The sequence below is a fragment of the Photinus pyralis genome, unplaced genomic scaffold (genome assembly GCF_008802855.1).
Source record: "Photinus pyralis isolate 1611_PpyrPB1 unplaced genomic scaffold, Ppyr1.3 Ppyr1.4_LG9, whole genome shotgun sequence".
Classification (NCBI taxonomy): Eukaryota; Metazoa; Arthropoda; class Insecta; order Coleoptera; family Lampyridae; genus Photinus; species Photinus pyralis.
In genome coordinates this window covers 9305199-9324177 of record NW_022170878.1, presented here as the reverse complement: position 1 = coordinate 9324177, position 18979 = coordinate 9305199, and the positions used below count along the sequence as shown (strand labels likewise).

The 18979-nt window shown below is 45.7% G+C and overlaps 2 protein-coding genes across 9 annotated transcripts in view; both read left to right on the top strand.

The window, feature by feature from the left end:
- Positions 1-10497, top strand: part of LOC116180119 (rap guanine nucleotide exchange factor 6) — a 46198-nt gene extending 35701 nt beyond the window's left edge. For 3 of the 8 annotated variants that reach the window (XM_031499962.1, XM_031499970.1, XM_031499968.1), the window contains 12 exons: positions 43-287; positions 341-1330; positions 2412-2910; positions 2959-3160; positions 3215-3426; positions 3478-4012; positions 7420-7569; positions 7621-7791; positions 7951-8082; positions 8178-8261; positions 8577-8711; positions 9983-10497. In XM_031499962.1, the coding sequence (XP_031355822.1) occupies positions 43-287; positions 341-1330; positions 2412-2910; positions 2959-3160; positions 3215-3426; positions 3478-4012; positions 7420-7569; positions 7621-7791; positions 7951-8082; positions 8178-8261; positions 8577-8711; positions 9983-10014 (3387 nt within the window). In that variant the 3' untranslated portion in view covers positions 10015-10497. The remainder of the gene's footprint in view (positions 1-42; positions 288-340; positions 1331-2411; positions 2911-2958; positions 3161-3214; positions 3427-3477; positions 4013-7419; positions 7570-7620; positions 7792-7950; positions 8083-8177; positions 8262-8576; positions 8712-9982) is intronic. The other 5 variants (XM_031499964.1, XM_031499965.1, XM_031499966.1 and 2 more) reach the window with 5 other exon arrangements.
- Positions 10498-15521: 5024 nt separating this feature from the next.
- On the top strand, positions 15522-17320 carry LOC116180183 (actin, muscle). Its single transcript, XM_031500053.1, has 3 exons — positions 15522-15663; positions 15898-16846; positions 16904-17320. Exons 2-3 carry the CDS (start codon positions 15922-15924, stop codon positions 17107-17109), a joined length of 1131 nt encoding a protein of 376 aa, XP_031355913.1. The 5' UTR covers positions 15522-15663; positions 15898-15921; the 3' UTR covers positions 17110-17320.
- The last annotated feature ends 1659 nt before the right edge of the window (positions 17321-18979 follow it).

Sequence of the window (18979 nt, the reverse complement as noted above, 5' to 3'; positions counted from 1 at the left end):
GTCATTAAATGTCCTCCAGTCTTAAATCCACGTGCTCTGTAGGTATTTGCAGTCGTTGAAAAAGCGGGAACGGTTGTAATGAACGACGGTGAAGAATTAGATTCGTGGTCGGTTCTCGTCAACGGCTGTGTCGATGTGCTAATCTCAAACCAAGAAACTCAAACCCTCATGGTGGGAGACGCCTTCGGTATACTGCCCACCATGGACAAGCTCTATCACAAAGGGATCATGCGGACCAAATGTGACGACTGCCAATTCGTGTGTATAACCCAAAGCGATTACTACAGGTGAATTTCGCCGGAATTCGACCCAAAATTTTACCCCCCTTCCCCATTTTTAGAATACAACACCAAGGCGAAGAAAACACGAGGCGGCACGAGGTTGATGGCCAGCTGGTTATGGTGACGGAACTTCGCGGCTCGATGGAATCTCAAAACAGCAATAGGCGGGGCCACGTCGTAATCCGCGGCACCGCCGAACGTCTCATGTGCCAACTGATCGAGGAAAACTCGCTAACCGACCCCACCTACGTCGAGGACTTCCTCTTAACGCACCGCACCTTCATACCCGGACCGCTGCACGTCGCCAACCAACTGCTGGAGTGGTTCAAAGATCCCGACGTCAGAGATCGCGTGACTCGCGTCGTTTTACTTTGGGTGAACAATCACTTCACCGACTTTGAGACTGATACCGATATGATCGAATTTCTGGAGACGTTCGAGAAGGGCTTGGAGAACGAGAAGATGATCGGGCAGCTGCGACTGTTGAACATAGCGTGCGCGGCGAAGGCGCGAATGCGAAACGTCGTCCTCGCGAGGCCGAGTCGCGACGAACCGCTCAGCTTTCAAATCCTCGGCGGTTACGAGCGGCACTTCGGGATTTTCATATCGAAAGTCGACAAGAAGTCGAAGGCGGAGGACGTCGGCCTGAAACGTGGCGATCAAATTTTGGAAGTGAACGGGCAGAGTTTCGAACATGTGAGTCATGTTCGCGCCTTGGAGATTCTGCGCGGTACCACCCATCTGAGCATCACCGTGAAATCGAACCTTCTGCACTTCAAGGAGATGCTAAATACGCCCGATAATTCACCGAGACCGCGCGGACGGAAAACTTCCGAGATATCGAGGCTGCAGCCGGATCCGCGCGCGAGGTTGTCGAGCATCGACGGAAATTTAATTTTAAGCACCGAATCTCCCTGTTCCCAGCCGGTTAGCATAAACAGTCCTCAGAAGGACGCCAAAAGCGGCAAAAGCTTTATGACGCTTGGACCCAAACGACGGTTACAAAAGGCGCTAATGAAAATGAACATTCTCCCGAAGAACGTTATCAAGTAAGTTGGACCTTCACCTGAACTTGGCCCCCCAACTTTAGAAAGCAATAATTTTCGTGATTGAAATCGATTGCGCTTCGTTTGCGCACAATTGCATTTTGTTTGCGCGCTGCCGGTTTCAAAATTACGAAGGAATCAAATTTGGGGGGGCCAACTTCACAACTGCCCCCCAAGTTTACAAATTTGACATTTTTTTTCTTCTGATCGTTTGCGCTTCGTTTCGCACAATTGCATTTTGTTTGCGCGCTGCCGGTTTCAAAATTACGAAGGAATCAAATTTGGGGGGCCAACTTCACAACTGCCCCCCCCCCCCAAGTTTTGCAAATTTGACATTTTGTTTCTTCTGATCGTTTGCGCTTCGTCTGTGCATGTTTGCGCACAATTGCCTTTTGTTTGCGCGCTGCCGGTTTCAAAATTACGATGGAATCAAATTCGGGGGGGGGGGGGGGCAACTTCACGACTGCCCCCCAAGTTTACAAATTTCACTTTTTTTCTTGTGATCGTTTGCGCTTCGTTTGCGGTCCCAATACCTTCGTTCGCGCCCCCGTCGTTTTTTAGTTATTCCAAATACAAAATTCCATACTGGCCTCCCATTTTTCAAATTTGATGAAATTTGTAAACCTGGGGGGCAGTCGTGAGGTTGGCCCCCCCCGAATTTGATTCCTTCGTAATTTTGAAACCGACAGCGCGCAAACAAAATGCAATTGTGCGCAAACGAAGCGCAAACGATCAAATGGAAAAAAAATGGCAAATTTGAAAAATGGGGGGCCAGTATGGAATTTTGTATTTGGAATAACTCAAAAACGACGGGGCGCAAACGAAGGTATTGGTAGCGCAAACATGCGCAAACGAAGCGCAAACGATCAGAAGAAAAAAAATGTCAAATTTGTAAACTTGGGGGGGCAGTTGTGAAGTTGGCCCCCCCCAAATTTGATTCCTTCGTAATTTTGAAACGGGCAGCGCGCATACAAAATGCAATCGATTTCAATCACGAAAATTATTGCTTTCTAAAGTTGGGGGGCCAAATTCACACAGGTTGGACCTTCCCCCTTTCGACTGCATTGACGCGATTTCCTTTTAGTGACGGCATAGACATTGACCATGTGGACAGCGTACCGCCCCCCTCATCGCTAGGCACGAACCTGTACCATTCCCAAAGCAACCCTGATTTAATGTCGATATGCTATGACGACGCGCGAAGTCACGACTTCCCCGAGCACGTCTTGAAAGTGTACCGGCCCGATCAGAGCTACAAGTACCTTTTAATTAATAAGGAAACGACCGCGCACGAGGTCGTCATGTTAGCTTTACAGGAATTCGGCATGACCGATCCTAGCAGTAATTTTAGTCTGTGCGAGGTGTCCGTTACCGATAACCAAACCATAAAACAGCGCCGTCTACCCGACCAGCTTCAGAATCTCGCCGAACGCATCGGGCTCAGCAGCAGATACTACCTGAAGACGAACGGCGTTACCGAAACGCTAGTACCTGACGAACTTGCCCCCGAGCTTGTTAGAGAGAGCGCCGTGCACTTCTTGCAATTGAACGCCGTCGAGGTTGCCATTCAGCTCACCCTGCAGGTACGACCGATCCAAAGGTCCGAAACGTATTTCACGCTTCTCTTCCAGGATTTTAGCATATTTAGGCAGATCGAACCGACCGAGTACATAGACGAGTTATTCGAGCTTCACTCGAAGTACGGTACGCCGATGCTGGAACAATTCGCGGCATTAGTCAATCGCGAAATGTTCTGGGTCGTCACGGAGGTCTGCAGCGAGCACAATCCCGTTCGGAGAATGAAGATTATCAAGCAGTTCGTCAAAGTTGCGCGTACGTACAATTTTAGGGAAAGCGATTCCGGGTGTGCACTTCGAAATTTTGCAGGTCAGTGCAAGGAATGCAAGAATTTCAACTCGATGTTCGCCATAATCAGTGGTTTGGGGCACGGCGCCGTATCGAGGCTGCGACAGAGCTGGGACAAACTGCCCGGCAAGTACCAGAGACTGTTCTCCGAACTTCAACAGCTCATGGATCCGTCGAGGAACATGAGCAAGTATCGGCAGCTAGTGAGCGCGGAGCAGAATCAACCCCCGATAGTAAGTCCATCCTGCATCCGCCGCGTTTTTACTAACGCCGACGTGTTACAGATACCGTTCTATCCGGTCGTCAAAAAAGATCTCACTTTCATTCATCTCGGCAACGACTCGAAGGTCGAGGGATTGGTTAACTTCGAGAAGCTGAGGATGATCGCGAAAGAGGTGCGCGGCCTTAGTAACATGTGCAGCAGTCCGTACGACCTTCTGACGATGCTCGAGCTCGGCGGACAGCCGGCGAGTAACGCGATGGTGGCGCTGAATCAGCTCACGACCGGCGGATCGCAGCACCACTTCCAGGGGCAGGCGACGGTTAAGCGGAGGAAAAAGTCGGCCGCCGCGCCGAATCCGAAGAAGATGTTCGAGGAGTCGCAAATGGTTCGGCGGGTCAAGGCCTACTTGAATAATCTGCACGTCGTTAACGACGAATCGCGCCTGCACGAGATGTCGCTGGAGTGCGAAAGTGCCGTTAATAATACGACAGGTAGTATAGTCGGTCCGCGCGGGAAACGGCATGCGTCGCCCGCTCCCTCGACGACGAGCAGCACGAGCAGTACGAGCGACGAACGTAAACCGACGGCCAAATTTGGTAAGTAGCGCCTTTTCGTTTTTTACATTCAAAAGTCTCATTCAAGTAGAAAACCAAACTTTCAGAAAGGTTTTAATGAAACAGCCGCCATATTGGTTCCAACGTTTACATGACAATGACACATGTAAATATACCTACTCATGGTATAGGGAAATCGGGAAGAGTAACTCTACTCCTGTAACTAGCGCAAGCGCAACTTACGTTTAAGTTTATAATCATTTTAGTTATGGGTTTTAGGTTTGAAACTTTGCTTATTATAAACTTTTAAAAAGATAAGTAATGCACATAATCACATTCTTCGTCTTCGTCCGTCCGAGGCCAGTTTTCAAGATTTAGTTCGTTTTGTTTGAATTTGGAAGGTTATAACTCTGGCACCTAAGCCAAGAAAAGTCTTGACGATTAATGTGCGCTTGCGCAGACTGTACAATATCAACTTTTTTATTCATTAACTAATTACACTCATACAAATAAAGTCTGGTAGGTATGGAATACCCCCCCTTCCAGACTCCCCAGCAAAAAGAAAATGCAATGGACCTTTCCCTACAATCATCATTCTTACACTCATATAAATGAAGCCTTAGTGTGCTGGGGGGTATTCCATACCCCCCAGACCCCCCGGTAGTACGTCCAATGGTGCTGTACCGAAAACTGTAATGAGAGTGGTCAGGCAGACGGTTTTGGACGAGAGTGTAAAAACGGGGGGGTCAGGGGGATATGGAATACTCCCCAGCAAAAAGAAAATTCAATGGCTCTCTCTCTGCAATCATCATTATCGCCGTAAGATCATTCTAACACTCATATAAATGAAGCCTTAGTGTGCTGGGGGGTATTCCATACCCCCCAGACCCCCCGGTAGTACGTCCACTGGCGCTGTACCGAAAATTGTAATGAGAGTGGTCAGGCAGACGGTTTTGGACGAGAGTGTAACAACGGGGGGTCAGGGGGATATGGAATACTCCCCAGCAAAATGAAAATTCAATGGCCCTCTCTGCATTCAACATTGCCACAGTGAGATCATTCTTACACTCATATAAATGAAGCCTTAATGTGCCGGGGGTATTCCATACCCCCCAGACCTCCCGGTAGTACGTCCAATGGCGCTGTACCAAGACTGTAATGAGACTGGTCAGGCCGACGGTCTTGGCGGAGAATGTAACACCGGGGGTCTGGGGGTATTCCTTGAGATCATTCTTACACTCATATAAATGAAGCCTTAGTGTGCTGGGGGGTGTTCCATACCCCCCAGACCTCCCGGTAGTACATCCAATGGCGCTGTACCGAAAACTGTAATGCGACTGGTCAGGCCGACAGTCTTGGCGGAGAATGTAACACCGGAGGTCTGGGGGTATTCCTTGGGATCATTCTTACACTCATATAAATGAAGCCTTAGTGTGCTGGGGGGTATTCCATACCCCCCAGACCCCCCGGTAGTACGTCCAATGGCGCTGTACCAAAACTGTAATAAGACTGGTCAGGCCGACAGTCTTGGCGGAGAATGTAACACCGGAGGTCTGGGGGTATTCCTTGGGATCATTCTTACACTCATATAAATGAAGCCTTAGTGTGCTGGGGGGTATTCCATACCCCCCAGACCCCCCGGTAGTACGTCCAATGGCGCTGTACCAAAACTGTAATAAGACTGGTCAGGCCGACGGTCTTGGCGGAGAATGTAACACCGGGGGGTCTGGGGGTATTCCTTGAGATCATTCTTACACTCATATAAATGAAGCCTTAGTGTGCTGGGGGTATTCCATACCCCCCAGGCCCCCCGGTATTACGTCCATTGGCGCTGTACGGAAAACTGTAATGAGAGTGGTCAGGCAGACGGTTTTGGACGAGAGTGTAAAAACGGGGGGGTCAGGGGGATATGGAATACTCCCCAGCAGAAAGAAAATTCAATGGCTCTCTCTCTGCAATCATCATTATCGCCGTAAGATCATTCTAACACTCATATAAATGAAGCCTTAGTGTGCTGGGGGGTATTCCATACCCCCCAGACCCCCCGGTAGTCGTCCACTGGCGCTGTACGGAAAATTGTAATGAGAGTGGTCCAGGCAGAGTTTTTGGGACGAGGTGTAACAACGGGGGTCAGGGGGATATGGAATACTCTCCAGGCAACAAGAAAATTCAATGGCCCTCCTCTCTGGCAATCATCATTATCGCCGTAAGATCATTCTAACCACTCATATAAATGAAGCCTTAGTGTGCTGGGGGTGTTCCATACCCCCAAGACTCCCGGTAGTACATCCAATGGCCTGTACCGAAAACTGTATGCGACTGGTCAGGCCGACAGTCTTGGCGGGAGAATGTAACACCGGAGTCTGGGGCCTTGGGATCTTCTTACACTCATATAAATGAAGCCTTAGTGTGCTGGGGGGTATTCCATACCCCCCAGACCCCCCGGTAGTACGTCCACTGGCGCTGTACCGAAAATTGTAATGAGAGTGGTCAGGCAGACGGTTTTGGACGAGAGTGTAACAACGGGGGGTCAGGGGGATATGGAATACTCTCCAGCAAAAAGAAAATTCAATGGCCCTCTCTCTGCAATCATCATTATCGGCGTAAGATCATTCTAACACTCATATGAATGAAGCCTTAGTGTGCTGGGGGGTGTTCCATACCCCCCAGACCCCCGGTAGTACCTCCAATGGCGCTGTACCGTAAACTGTAATGAGAGTGGTCAGGCCGACGGTTTTGGCGGTGAATGTAACACCGGGGGGGTCTGGGGGGTATTTCGTGAGATCATCTTACACTCATCCATGGTGTTTGAGAGTGGTCAAGCAAACGGTTTTCAGCGAGAATGTGATACCGGGAGGGGGGTCAGTAAAAAGTAAATTCAATTATTCTTTCCCTGCAATCATCATTATCATTCGGAGACTCATATAAATAAAGTCTTTATGTGCTGGGGAGTATTCCATAGATTCCAGGATCAGATGTATGTTTATTTAACAAATATGCTTATTTTTAGTACTCTGTCTGCTATTACAGGCTGGTCCTTTAGGTTTGGTCACCCTGTATATTTAACATATTGGCGAATCGATATGTTTTGCCTATATAGTTCATATACAGTCAAATATGGATGTTTTCAGTACTTGAATTCCCTAAATGTCTTGTGTAATGTAACCTGGCAATAATGCAAAAGCACATGCGTCCGTTGATACGAAAAACTTGGTAACGGTATACCACAGAGCGTTAAAGCGTGTTAAATATTATGGTATGGGTTCGTAACTGAGATCATAAGTTTGTAGAGGTGTAAAAAGGAAATCTGTACTTATAATTATAACCTGGTTAGTGAATTTTAGCTTGGATTTAAACCGTTGCCAATTTGTAACATGTAATGAGCTATCTGGAGTATATTATTTTACATCTGTGGTTTCTACAAAAACGTGATCCGAATTTTCTTGCAGGGTCCGCCTCACCTCAGGCCGTCAGAAAACTGCTCGCGCTCTCCGAACAGAACAAGACGCGTCCGCATCAGCCGCGTCAGCCTCCGCTACCGCCCGGCTTCAACGCGCCCCAACCGAGCCCGGCGGTGCGGCGGGCGCCCAGCTCAACAGGTGAAACCTACCGCTTTGCCGAGCCGTCCGACTAAAACATGCCACTTTCAGGGAGTTACTCCAGCTACGGAAGCTCGAGTAGCTGCGGTGCGGGAGGGCGTGCGATGCACGAACGTTCGCATTCCGACACTCCCACTCCCCTGCCGTCGGTGGCGCTGTCCGCCGAGAGCAGCAGCGTTACGTCGCTCAGCAACCTGCCCCTACGAAAGACGCTAACCTCAGGTTTGTACGCGTTTGTTCTTCTTGCACACTGCACACTACAGATTTTGGTTGTACATACCGATTTGGCACACTCTGTGCATGTTTTTTTTTGTACAAAACATGAAAAGTACCACCGAACTCAATCTTGAGCATGTTTGTGAATGCATGTTATTGGTACAGGCTCGGTGGCTTCTTCTGACTCGGGCCACAGCACGAATAGTTCCGCAGGTGACGGTCCCACGGGCCTACCGCACTCTTTCCAAACTCAACCGCGTTGTCCAAGCCCTTCCAGACACGCGCCTTCGATTCCAGGTATGTATTGGGTAGAGACGAAAGTCCCGTTCATTTGCATGTACTTATATAATGTGTTGGTATTGTTACTATGGTTGTGTTTGTTATGGTGGTAGGATGGTATCCCCGCGTTGGTGCTATTCCTCCCTACCCTCACGCTGTGGCCGTCTTGCCTCCTTTGCCCAATGCTTTACGTAATGGTAAGTTGGCCCTTTTGTCTGCTTGCTATCGCTGTATTTTTTGGCTTTTATTATTTTGCTTCACGAAAATCGTTTGGCGAAACACTCACGCATTATTTGCGTTCACGACGGGCGCACGCGGGCTTTGCATGATCACGTGACTAAATACGGTCGCCATTTCAATGAACACAATGCCGACTTATTTTGCCACAACACACTTGATCAACGCAAATCGTGTGTGAGTGATCAACACCAGATTCGAGAATAGTTCAGTGCATGCCAGCAGCTCATGAAATTGTAAGAGAAGTGTGAAATATAATGTGGAAAATCGTGCAGGTCCGGGTCGACGACAACCCCCCGCGTATAGTGTGGCAGCTCAAATGGCGCGGTTGCACCGACTGGGTCGCGCGCACTCCCACGAGGGTGTGACGCAGGGATTTCACTATCATACCGACCCAGATACCGACCACGGTAAGTAGGCGCAAATCCGTCGCTTCGTTTTCGCTTATCGCATTTCTCTTTTGTTTTTTTTTGTTTTGTTTGCGTGCAGGTGACGTGACTAACGAAGCGCGCGTGACAGATACGTGGACAGAGAACGACATTGACTTGATTGACTCGAATATTGTTATGGTTTGAGTCTGGACTGAAATGACAGGTAACCTCACAATATGTTCACCTAATGTGATTTAGGTAAGACAAGAATCAGAGTATTCGTACGCTTTCTTATGGTGCCCCCCCCCCCCCCCCCATACGGTTCGAATTTTGTTGATTTATGAGTAATGTCGTACAGTAAAATATTTCCGCCCGTCCGTCCATCCATCTGTCCATACCGTCAGCCACTCTCTCGCAGGAAAGTGGCATTGACTTGTAATTCCGTTTAAAATTCCATTTTTTTCATGTATAGGGTGAGGGGGAAAATACTTCCGCTTGTCCGTCCTTCCATCTGTCCATACCGTCAGTCACTCTGTCGCAAAAAAGTGGCATTGACTTGAAATTGAACTAAAAATTTCTTTTTTTGCAAGTGTATTGCAGGAAAAAATATTTCCGCCCGTCCGTCCTTCCATCTGTCCATACCATCAGCCACTCTCTCGCAGGAAAGTGGCCATGACTTGAAATTGAGCTAAAAACTCTCTTTTTTGCAAGTGTATTGCAGGAAAAAATATTTCCGCCCGTCCGTCCTTCCATCTGTCCATACCTTTAACCACTGTCTCGCAGGAATGTGGCGTTGACTTGTAATTCCGTTAAAAATTTCCTTTTTAGCGCATCCTTTCTTTGTGGTTTGTCTGTTCGGACTCACTTCTGTGATCTTGAACTTCTTTTCGGGGAATTGTCCTTTATTGCAATAAGTAGCCTATACCTTCAAGGTGAGCTGGACGGTAATCAAATTACGCTGTGTTAAAGGCCCCCCCTCCCTGAACCCGAGATGCTGTTTTTGAATGCAATACGTTCACCGTTTCAGGAGGGGGGGGGGTAAAAATTAATTTCATCTGTACTCTAATTAAAGGTCTCTACAAAAGGAGCCGATCATAGCCCTCTCCTCCTTGATCCATACATGGTGAGAGATGGCATTTGAGAAAGCAAATGTCGGGTTTTTTTAGTTCTACCTCTTTCGTACTATGCAAAATAACGAAAAACATGAACTGCCATTTTTGAGAAAGTACAGACTTTGACACTTACCAGACGCACTAACAATTTGACAATGTGAAATCGCAACTAATTCCCCTTTTTTTTCATTTTTTTAGATGAAGAGGAGACCCAAGTATCAGCAGTGTGAAAATTCAATTATTTGTAGGCGCATTTCGATGGTTATTGTTGCATATCTGTGTAATCCACTTTAATACTCAATCTCGATGTATACAACACACACACTGCGAGGGGTACAGCCGGACAGCGCCGCCTCTCTCCTCCTTATTTAACCAACGTACCTGATTTCACCACAACCTGCATTTTTGCTTTAGCGTTGCGGTATTCCCGTCGGCCGACCGATCCGTAGGTTTTATTATTGTAAATATTTAGCCCCTCCCCCTCTCCCCTCCACCATTATTTTAGTTAATCCGAATTACGGGTTTTTATCGATTTGCAATATAGTAATTGTAAAACGTTTTTATATTAAAAACCATTCCAGTCGTTAGGGTATTTATTTGCGAAAGCGCGCGTTGACGACGCAAACTTTTCCATTGTAAATGTTTCTATAGTAATCATTCCAAACGTGATTATAATTCTTCTCGAATGAACCGCCGTACTTGTATCTCTAACTTTTTAGTTGCAATGTATTAGGTTTTGTGATTCAACTAGTCGCTCGACGTCTATCGGAAGTTTAACGGCCCCTACGCCTTTTCGAGATTATTTTTATAATTCGTGCTAGTATTAGGGAGGTTAGATCGCGTTGAGTGGGGTTTTGAAAACGTATCTGCTCTTAAACTTCCGATATAGCGTTCTGATATTATCGATATTTGTAGGTATATTTGCTATGTGTAATAATATATTTTTCAAATAGGTGTTGATATCTGTATATTAGTGTACAAAATACTTTGATCTACTTAATAAAATGTCGATATTTATTTATTGGACAATTATTAAAGATGGCAGTTGCTGCCATTGTTTTTCTTACCTACAATGCGCCTTTAGTTTAGTCCTTGTGCTTAAATCCACTCGATAGACTTCACAGACATTCTGAGAGGTCCAAAGAGTAGAAGGTGATAAACTGGTAAGAATTCCTTTTGCTGTGTTAAGTGTCGCCATCTATCCGTTTTTCCAGATAATAGATAGCATTCGTTTGTTAAATAACGACAGACTCATTTTGGATAAATGAAACATCTTGTATTTTATAAAAGCTTTACTCAATAAAATAAAGATACATGGGCATTGGGTGGCACTATTTATGTACTTCTTGGTCAGCTTGTTTGTGACCAAAAGGAGATCACTGGTTTGAGTCAGAACAAAATAAATACCCCACCCCCCGCCCACATTTCATTGGATCACGAATAGGGGTGGAGCCCCGCTTGGGCACTTGACGCTTTAGTTCTTTTAAGTTCAATAGTGTCATAGGGCCTGATACCTGATGATTGCCAAGCGAGCCGAAGGCGAGTTCGGCACAACTCCGTGAAACCTTGCCTACTATTTTTGAAGGAAATGGAGCTCCTAAGGCATTTTCGTAGGCAAAGTTCGGCGAATTAGTGCCGAACTCGCCTATGGCTCGCTCGGCAATCGTAGATGCTTTAATTTAGGTTTAAAAACGTCAATTTCGTAGGCAAAGTTGGACGAAATTGTGCCAAAAAAATGATGCAGGTGTCTACGATTGCCGAGCGAGCCGAAGGCGAGTTCGCCACAACTCCATCAAACCTTGCCTACTATTTTTGAAGGAAGTGGAGCTCCTAAGGCATTTTGGTAGGCAAAGTTGGGCGAATTAGTGCCGAACTCGCCTACGGCTCGCTCGGCAATCGCAGATGCCTTAATTTAGGTTTAAAAACGTCAATTTCGTAGGCAAAGTTGGACGAAATTGTGCCAAAAAAATGATGCAGGTGTCTACGATTGCCGAGCGAGCCGAAGGCGAGTTCGCCACAACTCCATCAAACCTTGCCTACTATTTTTGAAGGAAGTGGAGCTCCTAAGGCATTTTGGTAGGCAAAGTTGGCAATCGCAGATGCCTTAATTTAGGTTTAAAAACGTCAAAGGGGGTTCATTTCGTAGGCAAAGTTGGACGAAATTGTGTCAAAAAAATAATGTAGGTGTGTATGATTGCCGAGCGAGCTGAAGGCGAGTTCGGCACAACTCCATGAAACCTTGCCTACTATTTTTGAAGGAAATGTAGCTCCTAAGGCATTTTCGTAGGCAACGTTGGGCGAATTAGTGCCGAACTCGCCTACGGTTCGCTCGGCAATCGTAGATGCTTTAATTTAGGTTTAAAAACGTCAAAGGGGGTTCATTTCGTAGGCAAAGTTGGACGAAATTGTGCCAAAAAAATGATGCAGGTGTCTACGATTGCCGAGCGAGCCGAAGGCGAGTTCGGCACAACTCCGTGAAACTTTGCCTACTATTTTTGAAGGAAATGGAGCTCCTAAGGCATTTTCGTAGGCAAAGTTGGGCGAATTAGTGTCGAACTCGCCTACGGCTCGCTCGGCAATCGCAGATGTCTTAATTTAGGTTTAAAAACGTCAAAGGGGGTTCATTTCGTAGGCAAAGTTTGACGAAATTGTGCCAAAAAAATGATGCAGGTGTCTACGATTGCCGAGCGAGCCGAAGGCGAGTTCGGCACAACTCCATGAAACCTTGCCTACTATTTTTGAAGGAAATAGAGCTCCTAAGGCATTTTCGTAGGCAAAGTTGGGCGAATTAGTGCCGAACTCGCCTACAGCTCGCTCGGCAATCGTAGATGCTTTAATTTAGCTTTAAAAACGTCAAAGGGGGTTCATTTCGTAGGCAAAGTTGGAGGAAATTGTGCCAAAAAAATGATGCAGGTGTCTACGATTGCCGAGCGAGCCGAAGGCGAGTTCGGCACAACTCCGTGAAACCTTGCCTACTATTTTTTAAGGAAATGTAGCTCATAAGGCATTTTCGTAGACAAAGTTCGGCGAATTAGTGCCGAACTCGCCTACAGCTCGCTCGGCAATCGTAGACACCTGCATCATTTTTTTGGAACAATTTGGTCCAACTTTGACTGCGAAATGAACCCCCTTTGACGTTTTTAAACCTAAATTAAGGCATCTACGATTGCCGAGCGAGCCGAAGGCGAGTTCGGCACAACTCCATCAAACCTTGCCTACTATTTTTGAAGGAAATGGAGCTCCTAAGGCATTTTCGTAGGCGAAGTTCGGCGAATTAGTGCCGAACTCGCCTACGGTTCGCTCGGCAATCGTAGATGCTTTAATTTAGCTTTAAAAACGTCAAAGGGGGTTCATTTCGTAGGCAAAGTTGGAGGAAATTGTGCCAAAAAAATGATGCAGGTGTCTACGATTGCCGAGCGAGCCGAAGGCGAGTTCGGCACAACTCCGTGAAACCTTGCCTACTATTTTTTAAGGAAATGTAGCTCATAAGGCATTTTCGTAGATAAAGTTCGGCGAATTAGTGCCGAGCGAGCCGTATGCCTCAATTTAGGTTTAAACACGTCAAAGTGGCTTCATTTCGTAGGCAAAGTTGGACGAAATTGTGCCAAAAAAAGTAATGTAGGTATCTACGATTGGCGAGAGAGCCGAAAGCGAGTTCGGCACAACTCCCTCAAACCTTGCCTCCTATTTTTTTTTAGAAAATGGAGGCATTTTCGTAGACAAAGTAGGCGGATCTGTGCTCAACTGGCCTATGGTTCGCTTGGCAATCGGAGATGAATTAATTTAGGTTTTAAAACGCCAAAGGTACTTTATTTCATAGACAAAGTTGTTGAAAATTGTGCGGAAGAAGTAATGTATGTACGAATCTGCTTCCCTCACTTTAGGAAGGCGCCAAAGAGAGATTTACTACCGCCCTAGAAGAACCTATACCGTCGACTTCAGGCGACAGACGAAAATTTGACTGTTAAACGTATCAATTACGTATTCCCGCGAAGGTTTCTGATGTGAAAAATGCAGGTGAGCTGAGGCGGCGCAGCCGCTGAAATCGAACTCATCTCACATCCCTTAGCGGAACCTTTTGGGTGAGGTGTTGCGCCGCTGATGCCGATGTCCTATCCGGGAGCGAGACGCTTGGGCGAATGCGCCGCCGAAACCATCCGTTGAGACTGATTGGGGGTACGGTTTTCGCCTGTTCTGCTAGTTGCAAATAAAATAGTAGACTAGGGTAGACTGATTCCGCCTTCGGCTCGCTCAGTAGTCGTAGATATTTTACTTTTGCACCACAACTTTGGTCACGAAATGAAGTCGCTTTGGCGTTTTCAAACTCAAACGGACGCTTCTTTTAGGAAATGAAACCTCTGACGCATTTTAAAACTAAAAGGGAGTCCATCCATATCAAAGCTACTGAAGCACAATTTGTGCCTACTTAAGAAAAAGGTGAAAATTAATTAAAATAGCTTGCGGAACTATCGTTATGCCATCCATATCAAGGGGTTTGTGCTTCATGCATTTAAGCTTTTATAATGGTGGAATAAAACCAATTGCTCTGTAATTCGCCATTTGAATTATTTGGTAACGGAACACCAGCCCCGGCACTAACGTCGAAATCGTGAACTGTTGCCCATATATGGTTCCTTCTCACCCCATACGGACGATCAGAGTAGGTGTGGGCTACGCTTTTCTCTGACCGTATCTTTCGAGGAGATACCGTGCCAAATTATAGGGATTGAAGGCGGACGTTTTTTTAACTAGCGATTTGTAGGGTTGAATCGTGGAAAAAAAATTTCGTGTCTAAGAGCGTTCTTTTTGATCGAATCGTAGGAATCCATTGTTCCTGTAATGAGGGGAAGGAATTTGCTCAGCGTACCTGGCGCAAAGCAGCTATTTCCGTAATTATATCAATCACCCACATGCCGTCTTACTTTTGGAAATAGCACGAGTCAATAAATGACAGAAATAGGCATCGAATACAAACAAACAAATGAAAGGTATTGAAAATTAGCAAAGCGCTAAGGGAGAAGTTAAAATTAGGAACAGACACCTCGCCCGACGAAAATAGAGCGCCATCATTCAATTTTTCAAATCGAACCAACCCCGTATCCGAAAATAGCGGAAAAACGCGCCATTACCTCATATGTGCAGGTCTCACACAATTCTTACACTAAGAATGGAATAATTAATTATAGAACGCACCACCCGCATTTCTTAAAGAAAAAAAAAACTGAAAATGCCCTGACGAGTGGCGATACTCGACTGAAAACTTTCACGCGGACCATCGGGCCGATGCCAAAAATTCTTATTCATAACTTGGCAGCGATCTTCGAAACAATTTCACTGAGTGTACGATTTTTTTTTTAATTTAGATTCAAGGTGCGGAATTGGCCAAATTCGTAACGGTCTCATGTTTACTTATTTTTAATAGGAAGTCGCCGAATTTCCCTTTCTCATAATCATGATGTTACGTAAACCGAATTCCCAAACTGGGGGTGTCGTCGGAGGGTTGCGATATCTTGTCGTATTTAATTTCTTAATGACGCTGAAGGCGTTTAGGGATGAGATCGCGGTGTCCATTTCACAATAATTAGGGTCGAAATAATCGGGATGGTTTCCTAATTGGTGTAATTACGAAAGTACAATTATGGAAGGCCCGCTCGCGCCTTGTCGCGTGAATTCCGTCGCGGCGCGCCTCCTACAGTCTGAACGTGCCTGCCTTATTTGGGCGACGCGGTGCGTCTGCGTCGCTTCCCCTAGCACTCCATACATGGATGCTACGTACTATTTCTAGACGCCACTGCGTAGCCTATATAATATCGGACTCACTTGAATAGGACCACTCGCAGCCTACAAGCTTAGCAGCTGAGTCCTTTCTGTCAGACTAGGTTCGTGAAAAGTGTGAAAAGTGCGTTTCTTTTTCTTCAATTTGTGGAAGTGCATCCGAGTGAAATTTAAAGTGAAATTGTGAAATTCGAGGATGCACCGCGTCGTTAGTTTTTTGGCCCGATCAAGGACGAAAAACTAGCGCAATTTAATTAGCATTACCGCAAATTGAACAAATCGATGCGCTTAAATGGATTATCGTTTGGCTTCCGTGTAATTTTCTTTTTTGTTTCCAGTAGTAATCAACCAGAGTAGCAAACATGTGTGACGATGATGTTGCGGCGTTGGTCGTTGACAACGGCTCCGGCATGTGCAAGGCCGGTTTCGCCGGAGATGACGCGCCCCGTGCCGTCTTCCCATCCATCGTAGGTCGCCCCAGGCATCAAGGTGTCATGGTCGGTATGGGACAGAAGGACTCGTACGTCGGTGATGAGGCCCAAAGCAAGAGAGGTATCCTCACCCTAAAATACCCAATTGAGCACGGCATCATTACAAACTGGGATGATATGGAAAAGATCTGGCACCACACTTTCTACAATGAGCTGCGTGTCGCACCAGAAGAACACCCCATCCTTCTCACCGAAGCTCCACTCAACCCCAAGGCTAACCGTGAAAAGATGACCCAAATCATGTTTGAAACCTTCAACACCCCAGCCATGTACGTCGCCATCCAGGCCGTACTCTCCCTGTACGCCTCCGGTCGTACCACCGGTATCGTGCTGGACTCCGGTGACGGTGTCTCTCACACAGTACCCATCTATGAAGGTTACGCCTTACCCCATGCCATCCTCCGTTTGGACTTGGCCGGCCGTGACTTGACCGACTACCTCATGAAAATCCTCACCGAACGTGGCTACTCATTCACGACCACCGCTGAAAGGGAAATCGTCCGTGACATCAAGGAAAAACTCTGCTATGTCGCTCTGGACTTCGAACAAGAAATGGCAACCGCCGCCGCATCCACTTCCCTCGAAAAGAGCTACGAATTGCCCGACGGACAGGTCATCACCATCGGCAATGAGAGATTCCGTTGCCCAGAAGCCCTCTTCCAACCTTCCTTCTTGGGTATGGAATCTTGCGGCATCCACGAAACCGTCTACAACTCCATCATGAAGTGCGACGTTGACATCCGTAAGGACTTGTACGCCAACACCGTACTCTCAGGAGGCACCACCATGTACCCAGGTACGTAAACCCCCAACCCCGCGACTCGCCCGTCTCACACTCTCTCACCCCGAACAGGTATCGCCGATCGCATGCAAAAGGAAATCACCGCCCTCGCGCCATCGACCATCAAAATCAAGATCATCGCTCCCCCAGAAAGGAAATACTCCGTATGGATCGGCGGCTCGATCTTGGCCTCCCTCTCCACCTTCCAACAGATGTGGATCTCCAAACAGGAATACGACGAATCCGGCCCTGGAATCGTCCACCGCAAATGCTTCTAAGCGCGCGTTTTATCTACACATTACTATTATTGTATTATAATTATTACATCTTATACAACTTTATTATATTTGCGACTATGGTTGCACTGCCAGATAGACTATTTTTACGAGAAGACCTTGCGACTACTACACTTCATTATTTATAATTATTGATTAATTATAATAATTACTATTAACATAACAAATAAAAAACATCAGTTATTAATAAAAATATACTTTTTGTTACTGTTAACATCCTCTTTCTTTTTTTTCCGCGCGACTTCGAGCCATTGCCGTATTTGGTCACAAAAGCGGGACGCAAAGTTTAAAAATAACCGCGCGCTGGATTTAGCCGGGAAGAACGTCTGCCAGATTGCGGATATAAATAGACGAATATTAAAAACGCCAGATGTGAATCTCCTATTTAGCGATGGTCCTATTACATTTCGAAACTTGTACCTACTTTCAAAAAAGTTTTTCACATTCAAAAATAGAGAAACTTTTGGATACCTCCGACACTTGAAACTTCCGCCATTGTTCGCATCTTGCCCCATGCTTCGATGAAAGTGGGGAGGTAGAATCGGCCCACTTCCGCTCTGGTGACCGAAAAGTCAATTTGGTTCTTGATGAGATCGTATGGGAAGGATCGAGCCGAACCGAACCTTAGATGGACGAACGAAATTGATCAGCAACAGCCGTTTCCTGATAAATTCTGACATGTGGCTTTCGATACAGTCGAAATTTCGGAATGTAGAATCCAGAATTTGAAGAAATGTTTTTGATAAATTCTGGCTAGTGGACTCCCATACAGTCAGAATTTACAAGTTTGGGGCTTCATAACAATACGTGCTGAATCAAAGGCTGTAGTCTTGCTTCCAAAGTTGAACCAAAGAATATCTGCTGCAAGTTCAACAGAAAAAAAAACATTTTCTGCTCGATTCTGACCTGTAGACCCCCATAGTCAGAATTTTCGAGTTTGGGGTGTCATAAGAATAGGCACAGACGAAAATACAATTTTAAAAGAATCCACGGCTTACCTTCTAAAATCGAGCAAAAAAGAGAAATTTTCTGAACCATTCTGATCTGTAAATTGATTTGCAAGTTTGGGGCGTCATAAAAACACATAAGATAAATCGATTTTCAAAGAATCCAAGGCCGTAGTCCTGTTGGAGTGGAGCGAAAAAAATCTGCTAGAAGTTCATCAGAAAATGTGAACTTCTAGCAGATTTTTTCGCTCCACTTCAGAAACAGGGCCTATAGACTCTCATACAATCAGTATTTTAAAATTTGGGGAGTCATAAAAATTGGCATAGACCAAAGATCGATTTTAAAAGAACCTAAAGTCAAAAAATAGGCACAGACGAAAAACTGATTTTAAAATAATCAATGGTCATAAAATAGGCACAGTCGCAAAATCGATTTTAAAAGAATCAAAGGTCCTACAAATACACACAGACCAAAAATTGATTTTATAAGAATCAAAGGTCATAAAATAGGCACAGGCGCAAAATCAATTTTCAAAGAATCAAAGGTCCTACAAATGACGTACAGACGGAAAATTGATTTTAAATGAATCAAATGTCATAGAAATAGACACAGAAGAAACATTGACTTTAAAAGAATCAATGTTCATAAAATATAGGCACATACGCAAAATCAATTTTAAAAGAATCAAAGGTCCTACAAATACACACAGACGAAAAATTGATTTTATAAAAATCAAAGGTCATGAAATAGGCACAGTCGCAAAATCGATTTTAAAAGAATCAAAGGTCCTACAAATACACACAGACCAAAAATTGATTTTGCAAGAATCAAAGGTCATAAAATAGGCACAGGCGCAAAATCGATTTTAAAAGAATCAAAGGTCCTACAAATACACACAGACGAA